General features: G+C 41.5%; 1 protein-coding gene across 3 annotated transcripts in view; it reads left to right on the plus strand.

Annotated features, from left to right (window-relative positions):
• Nucleotides 1-19,975, plus strand: part of cntn3a.1 (contactin 3a, tandem duplicate 1) — a 134,028-nt gene that overhangs the window by 108,547 nt on the left and 5,506 nt on the right. For all 3 annotated transcript variants that reach the window (XM_017715892.2, XM_017715893.2, XM_037541630.1), the window contains 11 exons: nucleotides 1,366-1,495; nucleotides 4,641-4,791; nucleotides 10,965-11,092; nucleotides 13,865-14,040; nucleotides 14,503-14,620; nucleotides 14,744-14,902; nucleotides 16,513-16,662; nucleotides 17,756-17,826; nucleotides 18,094-18,328; nucleotides 18,501-18,616; nucleotides 19,688-19,874. In XM_017715892.2, the coding sequence (XP_017571381.2) occupies nucleotides 1,366-1,495; nucleotides 4,641-4,791; nucleotides 10,965-11,092; nucleotides 13,865-14,040; nucleotides 14,503-14,620; nucleotides 14,744-14,902; nucleotides 16,513-16,662; nucleotides 17,756-17,826; nucleotides 18,094-18,328; nucleotides 18,501-18,616; nucleotides 19,688-19,874 (1,621 nt within the window). The remainder of the gene's footprint in view (nucleotides 1-1,365; nucleotides 1,496-4,640; nucleotides 4,792-10,964; nucleotides 11,093-13,864; nucleotides 14,041-14,502; nucleotides 14,621-14,743; nucleotides 14,903-16,512; nucleotides 16,663-17,755; nucleotides 17,827-18,093; nucleotides 18,329-18,500; nucleotides 18,617-19,687; nucleotides 19,875-19,975) is intronic.

A 19,975-nucleotide genomic window follows, 5' to 3' on the forward strand; every position in this document is an offset into this window, starting at 1 on the left:
AATTAGCATTGTTTTAATTACTGATGAACTCACAAGAGGACCACAGATATTATTTACATAAAGATGAGTGTTTTGTTAAAGGCCTATTTTTGTGGGATGTAATTGTATAAGAATGCCCTTAAGTGAAAATGACCTTTTTGCTGCTCTTGAATGTTTTTTCATCATCAAAACAACTTTGTACTGATAAGTCACGAAGCGTTTTGACCACGGATCTTGGTGACGTTCACAGCAATGCCAGTAATAAAGCAACTTTTGAGATTTAGATTTGTTGTTAACATTTAATGTCGGAAAAGGGTGGAATGCTCTGTCCAGGTCGGGAGTGAATCCATGCCCCAAGTGGAAGAGTTTAAATATCTTGGGATTTTGTTCACGGGTGAAGGAAGGTTGGAGCGAGAGGTTATCAGGTGGATTGGTGCGGCGTCTGCAGTAATGCGGACCCTAAACCGGTCAGTCATGGTGAAGAGAGAGCTGAGCCAGAAGGCGAAGCTGTCAATTTACCGGTCAGTCTACGTTCCGACTCTCACCTCTGGTCACGAGCTTTGGGTAGTGACCGAAAGAACGAGATCGCGAATACAAGCGGCCGAAATGAGCTTTCTCCGCAGGGTCGCCGGGCTCTCCCTTAGAGATAGGATGAGAAGCTCGGCGATTTGGGAGAGGCTCGAAGTAGAGCCGCTGCTCCTCCACGTTGAGAGAAGCCAGTTGAGGTGGTTCGGGCATCTGGTAAGGACGGCCTCTGGGCGCCTGACTAGGGAGGTGTTCCAGACATGTCCGATGGGGAGGAGACACCGGGGAAGACCCAGGACACGTTGGAGGGATTATATCTCTCGACTGTCTTGGGAATGCCTCGGCATCCCTCTGGAAGAGCTGGAGGAGGTGGCGGAGGAGAGGGAGGCCTGGGCCTCTTTGCTTAGGCTGCTGCCCCCGCGACCCGGACCCAGATAAGCGGTTGAGGATGGATGGATGGATGGATGGATGGATGGATGGATGGATGGATGGATGGATGTTAACATTTAAGAGCTACTTGTTCAAGACTCAAATGACCTTCTGGTAAATAACCCACATCTTTAGTTTTTATTAATAGCGTGAGGTTTAAGGTCCGTGTACATCTGCTAGATTGTCTCACAGTTGCTAAGCTAAATGGTAAGAGTTGGGTATTTTGAGTGCTTTGCACAAATATTCTCTGGTAAATTGTCAAGATAATTAAGAGGCTGCCTATGTTGTTGCTATGGCAACGCAGCTTGTTGTGCATCTGACAGCTGATCACAGATTGTACTGGGGTCAGTGAAGACAGGCCCACCTAAATGGGTGCATGTGTCTTGCTTGCTAACTTGAATAGTGCTCACTGCGGGTTGTTTGTGTTTGCAGGACAGAATCCAGGTGATTAATGGGGCGTTGTCCATCAGCACTCTTACGCTGTCAGATACAGGAATGTACCAGTGTGTTGCGGAGAACCGATACGGCAGAGTTTTCGCCAACGCTGAACTGAGAATCATTGGTAAGAGCACGGTGCCTTTTCTTCAGTACTAAGACGAGATGGGGAACTTCAGTTCTTAGCTGTGTTCTACAAGTAATACTCATCAGGCTACCATAGATACAGTACTGTGCAAAAGTGAAAAATGAATTAAAGATTTTTCAACTAAAATAATGTTAAGTAGTAAAAAAATGTAATAAAAAAACATTTTTTGTGTCAACTTAATAATTTTAATATTGATCCTCAACAAGGCTCATTATTTACAGATACCAGTGCTTTTGTGTCTGATTATTGATTTTTGTATATGTGTGTTTATTTAGATGTGATGCTTGCAACACGTTACAAAAAGTGGGGACGGGGCAAGTTTATCACTGTGTTAAATCCCCTTAAATTTCCCTTAACGCTCTTCAGTATTTGTGAAATGAGCTGTGAAAGTAGGATTTTCTCCTGTTCTTGCTTGTTGTGACTCCTTTGTCTTATGTTGCCCTTCATAATGTGCCACACGTTTTCGATGAGTGACCGGTCTGGACACATTTCCACTTTGTTGCCTATTCATTTTAGGTGAGCTTTACCCAGAGAAGTGGGCAGCAATTCTGGATGTTGCTGATATATGGCTTCTTCTTTATGTAGTATGGGATTAGCTTGCATTTGTAGGTGCAGCGATGAACTGTGTTTAATGACAGGGATTTTACGAAAAGTACCAAGACTATAAGGGTATGTTAATTACAGAAGCACGTCGTTTTAATGCAGCGGCGTCTGAGGTTATGAGCATACTATATATTTAGTTTTTGACCTTGCCCTTTACACGCAGAGATTTATCCATGTTCTTTAAATCTTTTAATAATGTTATGGAATCATAACTGGTGAAATCCCTAAATTCCTTGCAGTTTTGTATTGAGAGATGTTGTTCTTAAACTATTCATGCACGCATTTATTTATTTATTTATTTATTTATTTGCAAAGTGATGACTGAGCCTTTTGTGAATGCATCTTTTATACTCAGACCTATTGACCTTAAAACAGGTACCTTTTTTGATCATTAAACATACTTTGTGGTCTTATATTACTCCTGTCCCAGCTTTTTTGAAATATGTTGCAGGCATCAACTTTGTAATTAGAATTTACATTAAAAAGTCAATAAACTTGATAAGTAAAAATATTATGTATTTATTATTTATGTTTTTTAATCAAATACCTGTAAAAGATACTTGATGAATCACTGCTTTCTGTTTTTATTTGCATTTTACCTACTGTCTCTGCTGTTTTGGAATTGAGTGTGTAAAAAAAATAATAATAAAATATATTTTATATATATATATATATATATATATATATACATATATATAATATATGTATGTGTGTGTGTGTGTGTGTATATGTATGTATTTATTTATTTATTTGTTGTTTTTTTTGTTTTTTTTTACAGTATATATACCTATTTAGATTTTTTGTGAGGTTTATGTTGTTTTTCACTGCAGTTTTGCTGTTTTGAGTTTATGAGAAACACAATCTTATGAAATTAACTGTCTTATGTGGTCTGTTCAGATAGCACGCTCCGGTCTTTTAGAGCAAGACGAGAGGAAATAATGGAACAAAGACACAAGAAAATCACATAATCCTTATATCTACTAACAACATATAGGTTTTATAATAAGCTGCTTAAAACCAAGGGCAGTGTGCTATTTACCTTTTGTATTTCCATATTTGTGGATACCTGTTGACTTTGTTGGCTTATTGGCAAGTAGGAGAAAAAATATGAATACAAAGAGGCGCATCAATATTTCATGATTTAGTTATGACATTTTAAGCCCAGTGTTAGAGGAATAGATTACCGAAATACATTTCTGACGTAGTTTGTAAGATGACAGTGTCTTTCTGATGAGAGAGCAAGGTTTCTGTCAGTGGGGTTGTTGTTAGGAATGCTTGTTTAGTGCAGTGGGTAACAGTGACACCCTATGGAACAGAAACTGGGTCAATCCCCTGCTCATTTGGGAATTAGAAACACCACTAAAATATACCATCAAGAGCCTTTAGGCAAGACTCCTAGCATTAATTTCAACTGCCACATCAAAAAACATTTGTACAATGTAAGTATAAAGCCTCTATAAATGTAATCTACTTGATATATTAAATAATCTGCCAAATCTGCACATTTAGGACAGTTTTTGTGAAATGTCTTCATATCTGTTTTGCCTTAATAATGAATGTAAAGACAAACAAAGTGTAGATTTAAGAAATGTTAAAAGTTTTCTTTTTGCACAAATAATTAGCAGAAAAAAAAAATAATAATAATAACGTACAATATTTTGTATCAGATCATTGCAATGTTTAATATAGAATAACGCTGGAAATATATTGCTGGTGGAATCGTATCATAGCTCAAGTGTGGTGATGGCACGCTGCGGAGGCTGTAGCGATTCCCATCTCTACACAAGTAAAGCTCAGTGCCACTTAAATAGCAAGCCTGCCCAGCCTTGATCCTGCCATTCAAAGCTCTTTCAGACTTCATTTCTAACAGGAGCTAATCAAAACTGTCAAGCACATCTGAAAAATATGACCTGGAGCGTTGAATTTGGTTGGAATTAAACTCTGCAGGGGACCAGCAGCCTGAAAAACACTTTGCAGTCTAAAAAAAAAAAATAATAAAAAATCAGCACACTAACTTTTGACACTACAAAAGATCAAACCTATCGTTGTCTTTCAGATTAAAGACACTGAAGTTCTGCTCCGTTTTAATATGCCGAGCTTGGTGCTAATTAAAGGAATGAAGCCTGTTCCTTAGTGCCATCATTTCCCAGCGTAATGGTAGCTTTGAAGGGCTCTGCTCCGCGGCAGGGCAGAAAGAGCCGGGATAAATCTTGCATGCTGAAATTGTCTTGTGGCAGTGACGGTCCTCTGCTTCACACTCTTTACACATTTTAAATGTGTGTGAGCAGCCTGGTTCGCTGGAGTGCGTCTGAAAGGGGAGAGAGGGGCCGTCTTCAGTGAGTGCATCTCATAAATTGCATCCTTACTGTGTGTTTGTGGGAAGGGGATCAGCAGGAGAAGCTTTTCATTAGAAGTGGCTGCCAGACGTCTGTCCAAGCCCTTGCGATAATTCGGTGGTTTCAGCGATTCCGTGATCATGAGTATCCATCTCTGTCTTCCTTACTGTCTTTCTCGCTCTCAGCTGTGGCGCCAGATTTCTCAGACAGCATGCTGAAAGCGCAGACGCTGGCCCGGCAGGGTGGGGATGTACTGATCGAGTGCAGGCCCCGGATGTCCCCTCGTGGAATGATATCCTGGAGGAAAGGCAAAGAGGCCTTGAGAGAGAGCCACAGGTAACAGAGCTGCCTTGTGTCTTTTTACCCGGCCTGGATCCGACATTCAGAGTTAATGAGACACCCACATCGCTGTCCTGTCGAAGCTTTGCGACTATTTTATTTTATTATTATTCATTATTAATTCATCCTTGCTGTAGATCTGAGGTGTCAAACGTAACCACTAAAAGGGCCTTATTAAAAAATCTCAACAAAGTTGTGGCCTAGGGAGCATTTATATTTTAAAATGCCTAAGTGTCAACAGCAAAACGCATCGATCAGGCGTAGCATCATGACCACCTCCTCGTTTCTCCGCTCACTGTCCACCTTATCAGCTCCACTGACCGTATAGCTGCTCTCTGTAGTTCTACAGTTACAGACTGTAGTCCATCTGTTTCTCTGATACTCTGTTACCCTGTTCTTCAGTGGTCAGGACCCCCATGGACCCTCACAGAGCAGGTACTGTTTGGGTGGTGGGTCATTCTCAGCTCTGCAGTAACACTGACGTGGTGGTGGTGTTAGCTCAGTGTATTTTTAGTGATGGTGATTGTTCTACAACTTGACAACTGAGGCTGGTTGCAAAATCAAACCAAGTCGTATTTGTCTAAAAAAGCTCTGTGACCTGTTGTAGTAACACTGGAATTAAAATCTACTGTGTTATAGTTATATTGTAAAAGTTCTTATACTGATATTATGTTACGACAGAGTTATATAAGTTTTCTCTGGCCCTTAAGTAAACTGAGTATTATAATAGTGTTAATAAGATTTATATAATTTTATCCATGTTCATAAGATCATCATGAAGCCTTATGGCAGTGCCATGATGCTCTAATAACAAAGTTATATATGTTTTCTCTGGCCCTTAAGTAAAGTGAGTATTATAATAGTGTTAAGAAGATTTATAGAATTTTATCCATGTTCATAAGATCATTATGAAGCCTTATAGCAGTGCCATGATACTCTAATGACAGTTATGTATATTTTCTCTGGCCCTTAAGTAAAGTGAGTATTATAATAGTGTTAATAAGATTTATAGAATTTTATCCATGTTCATAAGATCATTATGAAGCCTTATAGCAGTGCCATGATACTCTAATGACAGTTATGTATATTTTCTCTGGCCCTTAAGTAAAGTGAGTATTATAATAGTGTTAATAAGATTTATAGAATTTTATCCATGTTCATAAGATCATTATGAAGCCTTATGGCAGTGCCATGATGCTCTAATGACAGTTATGTATATTTTCCCTGGCCCTTTAGTAAAGTGAGTTCTCTCTGTGATCATGAGATCTATACGAAGCCCTATGGCGTTGACATGACACTTTTATGATGAGATTATGTACATTTTCTCTGGCCCTCAAGTAAAGTATCATATTTATTCTTAAGGCCTGTTTAATGCCTTATGGCTATGCTTGGACACTGTACTGACACAGTTATGTATATGTTCTCTGGCCCTTTAGCTGTTTTTAAGATGTTCTTAGTAGTAATGTCAAAACACTGCATGTCCTATGTTTTATTTCAGTTGGCTCTTTACGTAAAATAAGAGTTTGAATGCTGAACGCTGCTTCATGAAGACACGTCTTTCCTGTCTCTTTTGGTTGTGCTCACATTTTCCCCAGTTAGAAATTTTGTCATTAATAAAAAGTCCAGTGTAGTATTTCAGGAACTGCATGTGCGTTATAGACTGTTAGAACCAGACTGTCAGATGCACGCTTCAAAAGTCAGCTCTCATAACGCGCTATGCAAGTTTACCTCACTTCATTTAGGTGTAGACATTGAATTTCACAAAAACAGGCTTTATGGCAGCTGCCGCTCACTGGAATAACCCTTTATAGAGGTTTATGTGGTTATGAAAGGTTTATGTCATTTTAATGTAGCCTTATAAACATGACATGAAAGGTGCTACCTTAATTGTTTCACACCGTTTGAACAACTATTACACTATGTCAACATATGATGAATTGACCAATAGAAATGGTCCAAAATCCCTTAATAAACTCTTGTTATATTAACATACAGCTGAGATTTTTATAGTTTATAAGGTTTATCACACGGTTTTGTTACAGGAGCAACAATGTGATCCACGCTGGTGTAGAGGTTGAAATGCATGGGCAAGAATACTTAATGTGACTGACAATAACTGGAGCTTAACAGTGAATAGAGAAGGTTGAAGAACCTTCTAATCCCTTCCTTTCATTCCCCGCTAGCCCTTACAGTATAGATGAATGGGGGCTCATTAACTGGCAAACACAAGTCACTGTTGCTCCTTTTATTTATTTACTTCATTCAGGTGTTTTGCGAACTAGACATTGAATGTCCCAAAAAACAGGCTTTATGACAGCTGCTGCTCACTAGTATAAACCTTTAAGATTAGAGTAGATTAGATTAGATTGAGAGACCCTTATTAGTCCCACATTGGGGAAATTTCACCTCTTCTTTTAACCCACCCGTGAAGTGAAACACCACATACACTCTAGTGAGCACACACACACACTAGGGGGCAGTGAGCACACTTGCCCGGAGCGGTGGGCAGCCCTATCCACAGCGCCCGGGGAGCAGTTGGGGGTTAGGTGTCTTGCTCAAGGACACCTCAGTCATGGACTGTCGGCTTTGGGGGTCGAACCGGCAACCTTCCGGTCACAGGGCTGGTTCCCTGACCTCCAGCCCACGACTGCCCCATTTATAGATGTTTATGTAGTTATGAAAGGTTTATGTAATTGTCATGTAGCCTTATGTCACTAATGACTCCAGCTTGGTCATGTAAACCCTGAGCTTAACCCACCTAGTAGGGGCTCAGTATCAAATGTCTGTGGTAAATATTTAAACATCATTTATTCAGCAGCTTTGCTTTTTTTTGTATTTTATGCTGTCTGGGAGCTCTATGTATCCCAAGTCATTTCAAAGCTATTATTATTATGTCAAATAACCTTTTTTTTCTATTTATGCCTAAAAGCTTCAGGAATAATCCTGAAGTCAAGGTTTGGGTCATGAATATTTTATGTATGCCTTTCTTTTGAAATAGTAGCCATTTATTCGAGGGCCTTCAAGAGCGCACACACTCATATTAAGTCACTCAAGACATAAAAAGAAGGAGAGTGTAGGTGTTAATAAGGAGAGTATGAGTGCCTGGGTGGCGTCATGGCATCATAAGAAATCACTTAATGACAAATGCAGATGAGCTACAGCGCTACACATCCACCCACCATGAAGATCCAGACGGAAACCGAGGAGGCCGACACACGTGTTCCGTTAACTTCTGAGAAGGAAGACGTTTTGTTATGCAGTCGTCGGTGTTTCGCCTTCTAACGCTGTAAAACTTGAGCCATTTTCTCAGCAGGGCGGGCATATCTGAGGGAAGAGGACTGTCAAGATTACAAAAGCTAATGCCGACGCTGTTTGGAAATCTTAATTAAATACTTGCAGCGCAACAATAGTCTCGCTCAATACGTCCGTCTTCTGATGATCGATGATCAGCGCTTCAGGCGGTTGTCTGTTTGTTCTCCTTGTGACTCATGCCTTCTCAGAATCAGGAGCCTTTACATGAAAAGTTAACTCAGCTATTTTTAATGTTTTTTGTTGTTCTCGTCTTCCCTCTCCTTTGTCGAAGTGTGAAGAGACCCACCGTCTTAAGTAACTTTGTTTTCTAAAAATCAATGCATGTCGATCGCCGCGTCTATGGAAAGTTCACGAGAGATTTTCGTTTTAATCACCAGGACGTGTTTCGTAAACAGTGGAATCGGCACCTGGGAAACGTGCCGCCTCGCCGCCGAGCGTGAATGAGCACATGGAGATTTGTCACCAGCGAATCCTTCCTGGCAGCAGCTCAGTGCAGTGAAACAGAGTTGTATAATTGAAAGGTTGTGGTGGGAATTAAGCAGATCCCATGCTTTGCCCCCATGCTTTGCCCCCATGCTTTGCCCCCATGCTTTGCCCCCATGCTTTGCCCCCATGCTTTGCTCCCATGCTTTGCTCCCATGCTTGCCCCCATGCTTGCCCCCATGCTTTGCCCCCATGCTTTGCCCCCATGCTTTGCTCCCATGCTTTGCCCCCATGCTTTGCCCCCATGCTTTGCTCCCATGCTTTGCCCCCATGCTTTGCCCCCATGCTTTGCCCCCATGCTTTGCTCCCATGCTTTGCCCCCATGCTTTGCCCCCATGCTTTGCCCCCATGCTTTGCCCCCATGCTTTGCCCCCATGCTTTGCTCCCATGCTTTGCCCCCATGCTTTGCCCCCATGCTTTGCTCCCGTTATTTTTATTCCAGTACGCCTGACACTATCACTTCACAGTCCTGCTGTACCCTCTGCTCTGCCCGGCTTATGCTGTGGGCGAATGCGAGTGGCTTTTTAATCTCCTGCGCAGATATAAAGTTGAAGCTTGAACCCGACCCATATCCGCGGCTTTGAAACCTGAGGCCCGAGTAGTACCCGAACCCGCTCCCGTGCAGTAACAGGATTATCAGACGCGGTCTGACGGTGCTTCCTTTGTAACTAAGCTCTTGAAAAAGTTCCGTGCAGGGATCAACTGGTATTTCACCAGAGTTGGCCAGAGTACTTGGAAGCAGTGGTGATGGCCAAATACTGAATACACTGTTCAACACGTGTTCAGTAATATATTCCATTCCAATACATGAACGTGACACATCCAGGACGTTTCGTATACGTCTAAATGTGACAAAGCTGTGTAATTTGCACATATGAGTTCAGTACAACCCCGATGCTAAGCTTCTCGCTCGTAACCGTGAGCGTTCGGTTCCATCATCCCGCAAAATAGACGAGCAAGAGGTGAATGAATAGTTTATCACATTGATTTGTCTGCTTAGGCTTTAGCAAGAACTCCATTGCCATTTTTCAGATCTGAAGCGAGTGGATCTTATCTTGGGTGTTACCCTCTCTCAAAGATGAAAGCTTTAAGTTCTGTTTATCAGAGGGAGACGGTTTGATGGTCTAAGAGGTCTTTTCTCTGTCTTTTCTCTGTATGTTTACATTTTTTCTTTTTCTTTTACAGTACCGTGCGAAAGTCTTAGTTTGTGTTTATTTGTTGTATTAATATTTGAATAAACAACATTTAATTCGAATATTAATTAATAATAATTATATATATAATCATATAAATAATAACTAGTGATTCTCTGGATGTTGGTGTGTTTGTTTACCCATCTCCAAGCCTCTCCTCCTCGAGGAAGCCCAGTATTATATGTAGTTATAAAGCAGCTCCTGGTTTGACCAATCAGTGCTCAGTAAATTGAGCTCATGATGTAATTGATGATATTAACGAGTCTCTGTGGCGGCTGTGAAGGTGTCCAGGAAAAATATGGACCCGAGAAATTCTTGTTACTTTTTATAGTTTTTCTGTTTATTTGAATTATGAATACGACTTTATTCTAATGTATGTAGTGATAAACTCCCTGCTGAGGCCAACTGGTTAAAGATTTGCTTAGACGCCTGAAACCTTCACACAGTGCTGTATATGAAAGTGGATTATCTTATGTCTGATCTTATAATAAGACCCTAAAAATGGAGAGAATTTGGCTTGAAATGAAATTAATAATGGGTGGTCTCTGACTCCTGCATGGTCCTGCAGGTGCTGAGCGGAGCCCATCTATTAGACCTCCTTTACCTAACTCCTAAGTGTGTGGATGGGCAGTTCTAAGTAGAGCAGTGACACCAGCATGGCGGTAAAACACTTTAGTGCCACTGCATTGTTGAGAATTGGCCAGTATTTCGTACTAGAGCAACATACAACCATTCCTTTACTATGCCTGTGTCGCTGCAGTGTTGAGTGATCCACCCGTCTGGTCCTGAGGTGTAGCCCCTGTTAATTGATGAAGGGGTCTGCCAAACTGTGCCCCAGCAAATACACCGTCAGTAGCTTTATACATGCAAAGTGCATCTGTATGGCTGGTGTGCAAGTACAAGGTATGTGTACCTGAAGTACTGCCAATACAAAGCATTTTACTTTGCTGATGTATAATTAAAACAATCTGGTCTGAGCTGTTGACGGGTTAAAACCGACGCTGTAAACTAGACACTGCTATTGACATCATTAATTGTGCTTAATGATCTCAGGGATGGCTGACCATTAGTCCAATTTAAATGACCAATTCAAATTTAGCAGTGGCTGGCTTGAGCTTTATTTAGAAGGATGAAATTGTAATGCTATCTATACTGAACCTTTTCTTTTCTTGTGATTCCCAGAGTTTCTGTGTTGGACAATGGGAGTCTCAGAATATCAAACATCACCAAACTGGACGCAGGCCTTTATACATGTGTGGCCAGGAATCAGTTTGGAGTGGCCAGCAGTGCTGGGGCTCTAGTTGTTAAAGGTAAGATGTGGAACTTGCATGGCAGCTTTGGTTTGTATCACATGGATTTACCCAACCAAACCGATGTATGATCTGAGAATAACCGTCCTCCATCCCATCCTAAGCCCAGTATGCAGTCTTTTAGAGAGTTCTTAGCCCCTTTCTGAAAGAGCCGAGTCAACAGTACCAGCGTGCTATTAAAATGCAGTTTGCTGATGTTCCTGGTTTTTGAATTGCAAATTAAAGCATGCATATGTGTTTTTTTCCTTCAGTGGACTTAACAAGAGTGTGTTTCTTCAGTGTTAGTTCTTTTAACATTATGAAATCAATTTTCATTAAATTAGCTCATCATTATTCAAATATAATTAAGAAATGCCATTTACCTTTTTAAACATATTCAGTGTGTTGCAAATTATTTCATGCGGGAGTTTTTATTTTTTTTCCTCCGACAATTATTTTTACAGTGTTGTTTGGATGATGAAACTGCACTTTTTCTCCTGTTCAGTTTGTAGTTTAGATACACAACCAGCAATCATGAAGAATAAGTGGTAGCCCAACAGCGTGTTCTTTATTGGCTGGTTTTGGAGATAGTTGGCATAAATAGCATCTAGAAACCTTAATATGCATCTGATTTACATGTCATTTGCATGAGTTGTGATACATACCATGCAGTCATAATGCCTGATCCAGCAGAGTTAGATGTAAAAGCAGAAGAGAAAATAGCAGTTTAGCTTGTTTGTGTTTAGGGTTGGCCGTCACATCCTTGAGTGTGACTGGATGCAACACCATGAATGCACAGTGGCATCTAGTGGTGCCTGCCTTATAATGCACAACACAGTACACAGAACCCAGTATTGCTTCATGCACTTGCATTTAAGCTTGAATTAGACATGTTTCTGTGACTCTTTTGAAGAACTGGAAGTACAGTAGTGTATGAGGTGATCACCTTATCAGAGATAAATCTAGGCTCTTGCCATAGACTTAGATACTGAGATACAGTGTAATAGAGTATATAGTTATAGTATAACTATATACTCTATACTATATAGTATAGTTATATTATAGATATTATATATTAGTATATATTATATACTTTATAGTATAGTTATATTATATATTAGTATATATTATATACTTTATAGTATAGTTATATTATATATTAGTATATATTATATACTTTATAGTATAGTTATATTACATATTAGTATATATTATATACTATATAGTATAGTTATATTATATATTAGTATATATTATATACTTTATAGTATAGTTATATTATATATTAGTATATATTATATACTTTATAGTATAGTTATATTATATATTAGTATATATTATATACTTTATAGTATAGTTATATTATATATTAGTATATATTATATACTATATAGTATAGTTATATTATATATTAGTATATATTATATACTATATTGTATAGTTATATTTTATAGTAAGTGCAATCTTGCTGTTAGACAAGAGGGACATCTTGTGTGTATGTATGCTCTCTGTCTGATTGCAGGAATTGTCTTTGTGTGTGATGTGCTTGCAAACCAGTTTTCTCCTAGGGAGTAGGGCTGGGCGATATGGCCAAAAATGTCCATCCATCCATCCATTTTCCAAGCCGCTTCTCCGTCAGGGTCGCGGGGGGGAGCTGGAGCCTATCTCAGCAGTCTTCGGGCGAAAGGCGGGATACACCCTGGACAGGTCGCCAGTCCATCGCAGGGCAGACAGACAGACACAGACAGTCACTCACACCCAGGGGCAATTTAGCACGTCCAGTTGGCCTGACTGCATGTCTTTGGACTGTGGGAGGAAACCGGAGAACCCAGAGGAAACCCACGCAGACACGGGGAGAACATGCAGACTCCACACAGAGAGGACCCCGATCACCCGGCCGGGGAGTCGAACCCAGGCCCCCCTCGCTTTTGAGGCCACCACGCCACCGTGCCGCCCCCAGGCCAAAAATGTTATCATGATTAAAAAAAAAAATTCTTATCAGTCGATGTCAATACATATATGTCGATGCTATAAGTGTCAAATCATTATTTCTTTCAAGTTTGAAGGCTGATTTTTGCTCCTGGGTGGTTAATTGCTGTTTTATACTGTCCTTTATACAACAAACACTCACCAAACGGGAATATTTCCATAAATCTGTCAGCGGGAAGCTGGCGTTCTCTCACTCTCCAGTGCCACACGTACAGAATCCGCAGCGCTTTTTCTTTCTCTTTTGTTGCTTGGGAATGCAGTAGTACTAAAATATGACTAAGCGCTGAAACAGTGCTGTAGTTGTGAGGATCAGACGTGATTTAACCGCTGCTAAATCTTGTTAGGATGTTGGTACAGAGGTGAGTTCACTGCAGGACCGTACAGTTACACCACTGATCTCGTCACCCAGACTCGGTCACAGGAGAACAGATCGCCGGTCGCTCCACTCAAACAGGGAATATATAACTCCACGTTTCAGACGTTGCTGAAGTATATTTGGCGACTCGTTTAACTCCTTATCCCCCCGCCCGCTTGTTGAAAGGCTGCACCGTTTCGTGGTGACAACAGAGTAGTCTCCCTTTCCTTGTACGAGGAAACGTCACCAGGGCTGTCTCTAGAACGCGGAAGAGTGAGAACGCTCTATTATATTGAACATTTCTTATATTTCTAACGAGGAACGATATATCGTGATAACTATCGTTATCGTTTTATCGCCCAGCCCTACTTGATAGATAATAAAGAATGAAATAAAAGGATTTGAGCCCTTGTAAAATGAATCCTGTCCTCTTACCCCTTCTATTCCAGAACCCACCATTATCACCACTAAGGCGGCCCAGCTGGATGTAACAGTGGGGGAAAGCGTTGTTCTTCCTTGCCAGGTTTCTCGTGACCCTTCTCTTGATGTTCGGTTCACCTGGTTCTTTAACGAGCAGTTGATCAATTTTGGAAACCAAGATAGCTATTTTGAAAAAGTCGGTGGGGTAAGTATAGAAATGTAATGATAAACCTTTATAATTAATTCTGCTTCATAGTGGTGATCAGTTTTCCTGATCACAAGACACTCAGATATTTTTCACAATATATATTACAATATTTAGTTTTTCTGCAGTTTGTCAACGAATTGAAATGAAATTGAAATTGTGCCAGGCTTAAAACAGGCTAAGAATGGTTTGCGTACAATGATTTTCTTTCTTTAACTTAACTTACTTTTTCAATAATTAACCATTTAAGAATGAAAAATGGAAAAATTCTTAATAAAATAACTGCATCATGGGCTTTTTTTAAGATGCATGCAGCTCTTCGGTGTGAAAAGCTGACAATATCCATAATACGCTCAGAGAAACTTTGCATTTCATCATTTATCATGATAACGACGACATTGTCATGTTTCCCACCCCTGGACATGTTATCTGTATCAGGATGTTAATCATGTGTGCTTACAGAGATTTGCTGGTGATATCATGATCCGCAATATTCAGTTAAGACATGCCGGAAGATACACCTGTGCAGTTCAAACAAACGTGGACAGTGCGTCAATAGCCACGGACGTGGTTGTCAGAGGTAAAGTTGGACTCGTCTGTGCAGTCGAAACAATTTTCACAACTACTAATAGAGCTGATAGGTACAGTTTTAGAAATCTGCTTGCTGCTCTTGGATGTCTGTGATGCAGTCCTGCCCCCACAGGTGCTCCTGGTCCCCCGCTGGACATCCAGGTGGACCATGTTACAGAATCTACAGCTTTTGTGTCGTGGAGTCCAGGACCTGATAACCACAGCCCAATCTCAAAGTATGCAGTCCAGGCCAGAACCCCCTTCTCTCTGGGTTGGCAGGCTGTTCAAACAGGTATATGTCCTTTTGTTATCTCTGATTTTGGCTAATTGTCTTCTTGCTGTAACATTAATTAATTGACCCTTATTAGTCCCACAAATTTCACCTCCGCATTTAACCCATCCGTGAAGTGAAACACCACATACACTCTAGTGAGAACACACACACTAGGGGGCAGTGAGCACACTTGCCCGGAGCGGTGGGCAGCCCTATCCGCAGCGCCCGGGGAGCAGTTGGGGGTCAGGTGTCTTGCTCAAGGACACCTCAGTCATGTGCTGTCGGAACTGGGGATCGAACCGGCGACCTTCTGGTCACAGGGCCAGCTCCCTAACCTCCAGCCCACGACTGCCCCATTACGTGCTTCAGTCTTTATATTAGGAAATGTGCTTTTTTCTTAGATATACACTCACTGGTCACTTTATTAGGTACCTTGCTAGTAAAAGGCTGGACCCACTTTTGCCTTCAGAACTGTCTTAATTCTTCATGGCTGACTTTCAACAAGGTGTTGGAAACGTTCCTCAGAGATTCTGGTTGGTTATTTGAGTTCCTGCTGCCTTTCTATCATCTGGAACCAGTCTGCCCATTCTCCTCTGACCTCTCACATCAACAAGGCATTTTCGTCCACACAACTGACCGCTCACTGGATATTTCCTCTTTTTCGGACCGTTCTCTGTAAACCCTAGAGATGGTTGTGTGTGAAAATCCCAGCAGATCAGCAGTTTCTGAAATACTCAGACCAGCCCGTCTGGCACCAACAACCACGCCACGTTCAAAGCCCCTTAAATCCCCTTTCTTCCCCGTTCTGATGCTCGGTCTGCACTTCAGCAAGTCGTCTTGACCACCTCTACATGCCTAAACGCAGTGAGCTGCGGCCGTGTGATTGGCTGATCAGCTATTTGTGTTAACAAGCAACTGAACAGGTGTACCTAATAAAGTGGCGGTGAGTGTGTACAGCGGTGCAGTAATGCTGCTCAGTGCAAAAATGTTATATTAGATCATTTTGAAGGTTTTAGGGATGGAAAGGATTAACTGATTAACTGTTAATTGACAAATAAACAGAATGAACAGAGTGAAGACCCTGAAAATGGGTTATTTTATATGGTCTTCACTGAAAATGAGTAAAGACAAAAAATCTGAGGCTGAAATAATAAACCAGTTTTTATTTCTTTTGGTAAACACTGAAAACGGCTCCCACAGTCCTGAACACCACACAAGGGTTAAATTCTTTTTCAGGCACAGTGATGCTGTATTGGCCAGAATTTTTGGGGGGGGTTTTGTTAGACTAGAATTCCCGTATCCCGTATCCTCCAAAGCTGTGACAACTGTATATTATTTGGGTAAATCATGTGAGTCAACACCTAAATGTATATCAAGTCCAGTACTTTGAACACGGCTCAGACAGCCAGACTTCAGTAACAGAGCTTTCTGTTTGATAATATTTTGATAGGTTGCCTCGTTTTTAGGGCTGCCAGTTAGTGATTAATCAGTACTTTACTTCTTTTGGTTTGCTAAATACACAAGACCTGTGAGAGTCAATGCTTTGGCCCTCATTCCAGTTTACTTGCCTTTGTTATTCAAGTAGGTATTATTTCTACCGAATGCCAAAAATTGTACTCATTCTTTAGTTCCAGAGATTCTTGGAAGAAACCAGTTGGCTGCTCGTGTGACAGACTTGAGTCCGTGGGTGGAGTATGAGTTCAGAGTGCTGGCCACCAACGCCATTGGCACAGGAGAACCCAGCAAGCCTTCCAGAAAAATTCGCACCAAAGACACATGTATGCACAGCGTTCAGTGAATTCTGATTTACTTGTCTGCCTCTTTCGAGTTAACCCCGTACATGACGTTTTATTGCACGCTTCTATAACCTAGGAATAGCTCACCCGGTTTTCCCTGTAGTTACTGAATAATAAGCCTTAGTATGTATTAAGCCTGGAATTTTAAAAGGTTAATGGTGCAAATTAGAATTAATCTAAAAAAAGGAATTGCATGATGTTATATTGTCCGATTTAAGCAGTTCACTATTTCATTGTTCATAAAAAATGTTCATCTGCTTCCCATGAGCATCTTCCACTTTGTGCTCCTCACTCAAATGCATAAACTTACAGATAATCAAACATCAATCAGGATTATACGGCAGTAATGTGTAAGTTATGGCGTAAGGCGTAACATCCTGACCACCTCCTCGTTTCTACGCTCACTGTCCATCTTATCAGCTCCACTGACCGTATAGCTGCACTCTGTAGTTCTACAGTTACAGACTGTAGTCCATCTGTTTCTCTGATACTCTGTTACCCTGTTCTTCAGTGGTCAGGACCCCCATGGACCCTCACAGAGCAGGTACTGTTTGGGTGGTGGGTCATTCTCAGCACTGCAGTAACACTGACGTGGTGGTGGTGTGTTAGTGTGTTGCGCTGGTCTGAGTGGATCATAGATAGCAGTGCTGCTGGAGTTTTTAAACACTGTGTCCACTAACTGTCCACTCTATTAGACACTCCTACCTTGTCAGTCCACCATCAGTCCAAGTCAGAGACGACAGCTCATCTGCTGCTGCAGTTTGTGTTGGTCATCCTCCAGTCCTTCAGCAGTGGTCACAGGACACTGTTGGCTGGATATTTTTTGGTTAAGGGTGAGGGTCTATGGGGTCCTGACCACTGAAGAACAGGGTAACAGAGTATCAGAGAAACAGATGGACCTACAGTCTGTAACTGTAGAACTACAGAGAGCAGCTACACAGTAAGTGGAGTGTAGAAACGAGGAGGTGGTCAGAGTGTTAATCTTGATCAGTGTATGTGCCAGTTGGAAGGGAAAGTACAAAGGACCCTTTACCATTCAAATTACATTAAGGATTTTTTTTTATCCCCCCCCCAGTGCCAAGGATAACCCCGGCCCGAGTAGGCGGAGGTGGCGGCAGTCGCTCTGAGCTAGTCATCACTTGGGAGGTAAACTGTGACAGCTGGCTTCCCTTCACAGCTTTATGATGCAGAGTTAACTGTCAGTAGTGGGTTTGCGTGGCAGAGCGCATCAAAACAGGCCTTTCATGTTGTCGCTGATTTTGATGTGCTTGCTGTAGAGAGTTTGAAGGGGGAACCTTTGAACGTATGAGTCAGTAAGACAAATATAGCCATAGTGTGCTTCTTGTTTTGAGTAGAGTGCTGCTCTTTTCATAAGCAACTTTTTGTTGGATCTAACCTTTCTGGCTTTCCTAGCCGGTCCCAGAAGAGATGCAGAGTGGTCCAGGCTTTGGTTACGTTGTCGCGTTTCGTCCCCATGGCGCTCAGAGCTGGATGCAGGCGGCCGTTACCTCGCCAGACGCCTCTCGATACATCTTTAAAAACGAGAGCATCCCTCCATTCTCACCATTCTACGTGAAGGTGGGAGTTTACAACAACAGAGGAGAGGGGCCTTTCGGACCTGTTACGACAATCTATTCTGCAGAAGAAGGTATGACGAGCTCTGCGAAGTATTCAAGCGTTCGTGACCTTAGCTGTGACAAAGGCAGTGTCTTAAAATCCTGGTAATTCAAGGAGGTTGTAATTTTCTTGTTTTGTTGCAAGTGGGTGGTCTAGCAGGAGAAATGATAACGCCTTGTTGTAATACTTATGCCATGCTCTAGAGCCAAGTCGAGCGCCCAGTAGAGTCCGTGCCAAGAGTCTGTCTGCCTCGGAGGTGGAACTCAGCTGGAAGCCCCTGCCATGGAGCACTAGCAAGAGACGCATCATGGGCTATGAGGTGAGAAGAAGACCATACAGCAGCTTTGAAGAATGTCCTTCGTAGTCTTTCTGTTATCACAAGCAAACGTTATGTTATCAGTTCTATTAACTTATCAGGGCCATATTCCACAATGGATTCCCCCCCCCACCCCCACCCCCACCCCCACCCCCCAGAACGTCACCTACAATGTTTACTTGGGTTTATGTACCAAAAACATAATTAACTTTAACCAAACTCTGTTTTCCCTTCAAATTAAACAAGCTTTTTGTACCTGTGCTTTTAAGACTGATATATGTAAATATTTGATTGGAAATATGTGATTGGCTGGCCTGTGTTTTACACCCGCCCTGGCTAATAAGATCCTTCTTGACAGCGATGAACAGCTCAACATGTCATCCTTACCCCCACATCTTCTGCTCTAATGAGGGCGCTACAGACTTTTTGAAGTCTGAAACCAGCCCATTATGGACAGCTAAACTGCTGTAGGCTGTGGCATCATTGCTGTGTAATTAAATTAGGATGTAAACAAATTCATTCAGAGTGCGGTGAAATGAAATGCTTTGTTCTCGAGAAACTTGCCCATTCAGAATTGTTCACAGCAGTGCTGATAGGAACCAGATGTCTGATGCACTTAATGCCTTTAAAAACTTCCTTACGAAAAGCTGTTACGTGAGATGGGTAAGGATATTCCCTGATGTCCGAGACGATTATTATCTTGTTTTTTACGATTGATTTGCAACAAGCTTTTGGCATAAAACATTTTCAAACACATTCAAGGTGGAGTGGTACATGCAGGGTGTTCGAAGGTAAATTGGTAGGCAAAGAAATTCAAATTTACCCCAATTTTACAATCTTGAACATTGCCTATAATATTCAGATGACAAGTAGGTTCTCTGGTCATTCTGGACAGTAAAATGTCCATATATTTATGTGGAATGCATTCCTATACAGTTTGTGTTTCCATTTTTCCAAAGAAATTTCAAGTTTCTCTACAACGAGTTATTTCACATCAAAGCACTTTGAATGACTGTTTACATCTTGACGACTGAATTATAAAGAAATTTTGAGACAATGGAATTCTCCTTTAAGTTGAGGTACTGGACCAAGACACAGAGGCAGGACACTGCCAGTGTGATGAGGACCGTGGGGAACAAGACGGTAGCAGTCATCCGTGGCCTGGACTCGAGAACGGCATATCACATCACCCTCAGAGCGTACAACAGCGCAGGCACTGGGCCGGACAGTGCAGTGGTTAACATCACCACCAAGAGACCCCGTAAGCGTCCACCTCTCAGTTTAGACATGTCTAAGAACAAGATCTCCAAAGGCAAGATGAAAGAGTGATAGCAGGACCATAACTGAAGCTGGCGTGGCTCA

This window comes from Pygocentrus nattereri, chromosome 9 (assembly GCF_015220715.1).
Source record: "Pygocentrus nattereri isolate fPygNat1 chromosome 9, fPygNat1.pri, whole genome shotgun sequence".
Taxonomy (NCBI): Eukaryota; Metazoa; Chordata; class Actinopteri; order Characiformes; family Serrasalmidae; genus Pygocentrus; species Pygocentrus nattereri.